The following is a 6,816-nucleotide window of genomic DNA, read 5'->3' on the forward strand; positions in this document are numbered from 1 at the left end:
GGATAGAGAGAAACTATTTCCGCTGGTTGGGGATTCTAGGAGTAGGGGGCACAGTCTAAAAATTAGAGCCAAACCTTTCAGGAGCGAGATAAGAAAACATTTCTACACGCAAAGGGTGGTAGAAGTTTGGAACTCTCTTCCGCAAACGGCAATTGATACTAGCTCAATTGTTAAATTTAAATCTGAGATAAATAGCTTTTTGGCAACCAAAGGTATTAAGGGAGATGGGCCAAAGGCAGGTATATGGAGTTAGATCACAGATCAGCCATGATCTTATCAAATGGCGGAGCAGGCACGAGGGGCTGAATGGCCTACTCCTGTTCCTATGATATGGGGAAAAAGCGGGAACAGGGTACTGAGTTGGACGATCAGCCATAATCATTTTGAATGGCAGAGCAGGCCCGAAGGGCCGAATGGCCTACTCTTGCTCCTATTTTCGATGTTTCTATGTGTGGGTGCTTGTGTTAGGGGGACTGATGGGGCAGTACCAGGCTGTGGGGTATCGTGGATTTAGCTCCCAACTCTAGGCGAAGTGGCATGAACGGGGTCGAGAGATTGGTTGCTGGGGTGATGTGACCAAAGTCCAAAGCAGCAATTTCCTGGTTAATATTTAACCACAATTCCTGAAACTCCCCACAGTTTAATCAGCTCCTGAAGGAACAGCAGAATCTGCCTGGCAGTTAAATGCAAGGGCTTCTAGAATGTTCTCCTGGAACTATGAACTCTGGGCACCACACCCACTCAGACCCTGGAGTCCTGACTCTCCCTCCACCCCACCCCCCCCCTCACACTATGTGCCGAAGACCCTCACACAGGGTTAGGGTTCACACTGGGGGTCTGCTCGGCCTTTGAACTCCCAGTATACCATGTTCTTGACTTGATTCAGGGTTGGGCAGTAAAATGTTACTCGAGCCCACTATCTGCACGTTCTCCAATCCTCGCGGAAGGGAAGCAGGATGTGGGTGAGGCTTTGGTTAATAATTGTGGGAGTCTCGTAAACACTGGCTGTGTACTGGGCATCAAAGGCAAGTGAATGTTAAATAAGGAGAGACATAAACTGGGCAATTACAGGCCAGGGACTGAATACCCACAGGGAGGAACGTTTGAGCATTTTACAAGCGCTATCAATATTGTTCTGAAGGGCACAGAGGTCATAATGGAAGGAGAATAAAAATCACGCACTCCAAGTACAGAGATTATTCAAGGGAGTGCAGAAGAGATCAAGTCAATATTATCTAACTCGATAATCAGAAGTTTCACAAACAAGGCTTCAAAGGAAGATTAAGACTGTTTGAATTAGTGACATTGCTCCGCCATTTGATAAGATCATGGCTGATCTGTGATCTAACTCCATATACCTGCCTTTGGCCCATATCCCTTAATACCTTTGGTTGCCAAAAAGCTATCTATCTCAGATTTAAATTTAGCAATTGAGTTAGCATCAATTGCCATTTGCGGAAGAGAGTTCCAAACTTCTACCACCCTTTGTGTGTAGAAATGTTTTCTAATCTCACTCCTGAAAGGTCTGGCTCTAATTTTTAGACTGTGCCCCCTACTCCTAGAATCCCCAACCAGCGGAAATAGTTTCTCTCTATCCACCCTATCTGTTCCCCTTAATATCTTATAAACTTCAATCAGATCACCCCTTAATCTTTTAAATTCCAGGGCATATAACCCTAGTTTGTGTAATCTCTCCTTGTAAGTTAACCCTTGAAGTCCAGGCATCATTCTAGTAAATCTACACTGCACTCCCTCCAAGGCCAATATTATAAAAAGGATATAGAGGCACTGGAGAAGGTGCACGAAAGATTCACTAGGATGATATCAGAACTGAGAGGTTATATCTATCAGGAAAGATTGAACAGGCTGGGGCTCTTTTCTCTCGAAAAGAGAAGGCTGAGGGGTGACCTGATCGAGGCCTTTAAGATAATGAAAGGGTTTGATAGAGAAAATGTTTCCACTTGTGGGAGAGACCAAAACTAGAGGTCATAAATATAAAATAGTCACTAATAAATCCAATCAGGAATTCAGGAGAAACTTCTTTACCCAGAGAGTGGTGAGAATGTGGAACTCACCACCAAACTAAGTAGTTGAGGTGAAAAGTGTAGATGGATTTAAGGGGAAGCTGGATAAACACATGAGGGAGAAAGGAATAGAAGGATTTGCTGATAGGGTGAGATGGGGGGGGAGGGAGGGAGGAGGCTCGTGTGGAGCATAAACACCGGGATAGACCAGTTGGGCCGAATGGCCTGTTTCTGTGCTGGACATTCGATGACATTAAACCCGATTATTCCAGCTTTTCCCACATTCAGGCGAATCCGGCCGTTTGAGGGCAAGTGACAGAAATTTGGAAGAAAGAAAGAGATCTAGAGAACATTATCCAGGTTTTAAACCCCTCGACGAATGAAGAACGTCTGAGTGAGGATTAAAGAACAGGAACAGAATATTATTTACAATCCTCGGGCAATGTGTGAAATCAGAGAGAAGAAACTCTGGAGAATTAACTTGAGGAAATGCTGAGAGAAACTTGGCAGCAACATTGTTTAAATGTTCTGGGTGAAGGGGATTGCACAGGGTCTGTGGATAGACCAGGTCTGATGGGCTGAAGGGCCATTTCTCAACTCATAATTACCCATGTTTGGAATCTTTGTGATTTATTCAAGCAGGTTGTTTAGGGAGCTGCAGGTACAGACTTAGTGCCTGAGTCAGCACTGTGGGTCAAACAGTGTCTCTTTGATTTGGGTATGGTGTGTGGGGTTATACATCGAAATGGACTCTGGCATAAACAGAGACTTTGGTAGAGGGAGTCTACTCTCTTGGCCCTGCTCCCCCTGATGTGGGTGCCTTGGGGAGGGAGGGGGGGGAATAGGAGTTCTGCCCCCTCAGACACCAGCAGCAGTAAGGGGGGGGGAAACAGAGGTTCTGCCCCCTCAGACACCAGCAGCAGGAAGTGGGGGGGACAGAGGTTCTGCCCCCTCAGTCACCAGCAGCAGGAAGGGGGGGACAGAGGTTCTGCCCCCTCAGTCACCAGCAGCAGGAAGGGGGGGACAGAGGTTCTGCCCCCTCAGACACCAGCAGCACCGGCCAGACGCTGACATCTCCTGATCTGGCTTGTTTCTGCTACGTTCCCACTTCTGGGCCAATCAGGTCCAAGCTCATGCTTTTTAAGGAAGACAAGGTGCTAAAATCCAATTGAGGAAGTTAATCATTTTTTGAAAATATTTTTAATATTTTGTTTAAATCTTTATTTTGGACATTAGAAATTTCAACTACTGAGGAAAAAATGGAAGTGACAAAATTCTGAGAAAGCATTTTGAGCGATTGTGGGAAACCAGTCGAAGTTGTACAGAATGCCGAGTTTCCGGGGTCAAATCCCATCAGAAACGTGGACATCGGAATTTATACCCGGGAAAAGGATGAGTGTAACGGGAAGTGAAGCTCTGCAGACAGGAAGTGGTGCAGATGAAAGACTTTGAGGAAGATGTCTAGACATTATCTCCAGTTTCTCGTTACTCACGTCTGCGATGAAGGTGTGGAAATACGGCCGCCGGGCAGAATACTGAAACGGGATGTAAACCTCCTGTTCCCACACGTTCCGGCATTCCTGAGGGGAAATCAGGAAGTGCAATTCATTAACCGTCTGAAAGCAGTGTCAGAACAGGCGGTTTGATCATAAAGGACAACCAAAAGCTCAATAAACAACTCCTTAGAATCATAGAAAATCATGGCACAGAAGGAGGCCATTTAGCCCTTCGTGTCTGCGCCGGCTGAGAAACGAGCCACCCAGCCTAATCCCACTTTCCCGCATTTGGTCCGTAGCCCTGCAGGTCACAACTCCTCAGGTGCACATCCAGGTATTTTTTAAATGAGTTGAGGGTTTCTGCCTCTCCCACCCTCTCAGGCAGTGAGTTCCAGACCCCCACCACCCTCTGGGTGAAAAAATGTCTCCTCATTTCCACTCTAATCCTTCTACCAATTAGTTAAATCTATGCCCCCTGGTCACTGACCCCTCTGCTAAGGGAAATAGGTCCTCCCTATCCACTCTATCTGGGCCCCTCATAATTTTATACACCTCAATTAAATCTCCCCTCAGCCTCCTCCGTTCCAAGGAAAACAACCCCAGCCTATCCAATCTTTCCTCATAGCTAAAATTCTCCAGTCCTGGCAACATCCTCGTAAATCTCCTCTGTACCCTCTCTAGTGCAATCACATCTTTCCTGTAATGTGGTGACCAGAACTGTACGCAGTACTCAAGCTGTGGCCTAACCAATGTTTTATACAGTTCCAGCACAACCTCCCTGCTCTTATATTCTATGCCACAGCTAATAAAGGAAAGTATCCCGTATGCCTTTTTAACCACCTTATCTACCTGTCCTGCAATCTTCAGGGATCTGTGAACATGCACTCCAAGGTCCCTCACTTCCTCTACATCTCTCAGTATCCTCCCATTTATTGTGTATTCCCTTGCCTTGTTTGCCCTCCCCAAATGCATTACCTCACACTTCTCCGGATTGAATTCTATTTGCCACTTTTCTGCCCACCTGACCAGTCCATTGATATCTTCCTGCAGTCTACAGCTTTCCTCCTCACTATCAACCACACGACCAATTTTTGTATCATCTGCAAACTTCTTAATCATGCCCTTTACATTTAAGTCCAAATCATTAATATATACCACAAAAAGCAAGAGACCGAGTACCGAGCCCTGCGGAACCCCACTGGAAACAGCCTTCCAGTCACAAAAACACCCGTCGACCATTACCCTTTACTTCCTGCCACTGAGCTAATTTTGGATCCAATTTACCACTTTCCCTTGGATCCCATGGGCTTTTACTTTTTTGATCAGTCTGCCACGTGGGACCGTGTCGAAAGTCTTGCTAAAATCCATGTAGACTACATCAAATGCACTACCCTCATCAACCCTCCTTGTCACCTCCTCGAAAAATTCAATCAAGTTAGTCAGACACGACCTTCCCTTAACAAATCCATGCTGACCGTCCTTGATTTGTCCGGTCCTTTCTAAGTGACGGTCTATCCTGTCCCTCAGAATTGATTCCAATAATTTGCCCACCACGAGGTTAGACTGACTGGCCTGTAATTACTCGGTCTATCCTTCGCTCCCTTTTTAAACAACGGTAGAACATTAGCAGTCCATAAGACCATAAGAGATAGGAGCAGGAGTAGGCCATTCGGCCCCTCGAGCCTGCTCCGCCATTTAATGAGATCATGGCTGATCTGATTTTTACCTCAACTCCACTTTCCCGCCCTTTCCCCATATCCTTTGACTCCTTTGCTGATCAAAAATTTGTCTAACTCAGCCTTGAATATATTCAATGACTCAGCCTCCACAGCTTTTTGGGGTAAAGAGTCCTCCAATCCTCCGGCATTACGCCTGCATCCGGTGAAGTTTGGAAAATGATTGTTAAAGCCTCCGCTATTTCCTCCCTTGCTTCTTTTAACAGCCTGGGATACATTGCATCCGGCCCTGGTGATTTATCTACTTTCAAAAATGCTAATCCCCTTAATACTTCCTTTCTCACTATGTTTATCCTATCCAATATTTCACACTCCTCCTCCTTAACTACAATCTCTGCATCGTTCCTCTCTTTTGTGAAGTCAGACACAAAGTATTCATTAAGAACCATCCCCACATCTTCCGCCTCCACACACAGGTTACCTTTTTGGTCTCTAATAGGCCCCATTCGTTCCTCAGTTATCCTCTTGCTCTTTATGTATTTATAAAACATCTTTGGGTTTTCTTTGATTTTATCTGCTAAAATATTTTCATGCCCTCTCTTTGCTTTCCTAATTTCCTTTTTAACTTCACCCCTGCACTTTGTATACTCCTCTAAGCTTTCTGTAGTATTGAGCTCTCTGTGTTTATCATAGACTTTCTTTTTCTGCCTTTTCTTACCCTGAATGCTTCTTGACATCCAGGGGGCTCTGGATTCTTCATTGATGTCCCAGTCAGGCAGTGAGAGAGACACAGACCAGGTGCAACCTGAGTGACCTCAACATGGATGGGGCAGCCCAAACAATGGCCTCAGTGACCTAAGGGAGGGTGTGAGAGGCGGTCCCCGTGGGGCCGTGCCCCCAGTGAGAGGCGGTCCCCGTGGGGCCGTGCCCCCAGTGAGAGGCGGTCCCCGTGGGGCCGTGCCCCCAGTGAGAGGCGGTCCGAGACAGTGACCCTAATTGTATCGCTACTATTGCCACTCCTGCTGTGATCAGCACAGATGAGGGATGGGAGTCAGGACCTTGCTGTCGGTATAACTCAGAGCCACACCAAGTGATACGATCATTCACTTGTGCCAATGAGGGGCTGAAATATTCTCTCCACAGATGCTGCCTGACCTGCTGAGCGTTGCCTTTGACCCCCTCGCTCTGTCACACTCACCCTTAGATCGTACAGCCTGATGAAGTAGGACCGTTGCGGGTTGTCCTTCACAAGACAGGCCACTCCACAGTGACGCTTAACCCACCGCTGCCTTCTCTCCGGCATCGCCAAGTAAAGCTGCACCACCGCTGTGGCCAAAGACTGAGAATAAAGAAAAATCACAACAATTAGGAACACAGGATCAGGAGGAGGCCATTCAGCCCCTGGAGCCTGTCCCCCCCCCATTCAATCAGATCATGGCTAATCTGCACCATCACTCCATTTACCTGCCTTTGCTCCATATCCATTGAGATCAGTCTCAGTCTTAAAATTTCCAATTGAACCCCAGTCTCAACAGATTTTTGGGGGAGAGAGTTCCAGATTTCCACTCCCCTTTGTGTGAGGAAGTGCTTCCTGACATCACCCCTGAACGGCCGAGCTCT

General features: G+C 46.7%; 1 protein-coding gene across 1 annotated transcript in view; it reads right to left on the reverse strand.

Moving 5' to 3' along the window:
* Nucleotides 1-6,816, reverse strand: part of LOC137334346 (actin nucleation-promoting factor WASL-like) — a 75,310-nt gene that overhangs the window by 50,410 nt on the left and 18,084 nt on the right. The window contains exons 2-3 of the mRNA XM_067999054.1: nucleotides 6,395-6,535; nucleotides 3,518-3,604 (exon numbers count right to left, since the gene is read on the reverse strand). Coding sequence (XP_067855155.1) covers nucleotides 3,518-3,604; nucleotides 6,395-6,535 — 228 coding nt within the window. The remainder of the gene's footprint in view (nucleotides 1-3,517; nucleotides 3,605-6,394; nucleotides 6,536-6,816) is intronic.

Source organism: Heptranchias perlo, chromosome 17 (assembly GCF_035084215.1).
Source record: "Heptranchias perlo isolate sHepPer1 chromosome 17, sHepPer1.hap1, whole genome shotgun sequence".
NCBI classification, from domain to species: domain Eukaryota; kingdom Metazoa; phylum Chordata; class Chondrichthyes; order Hexanchiformes; family Hexanchidae; genus Heptranchias; species Heptranchias perlo.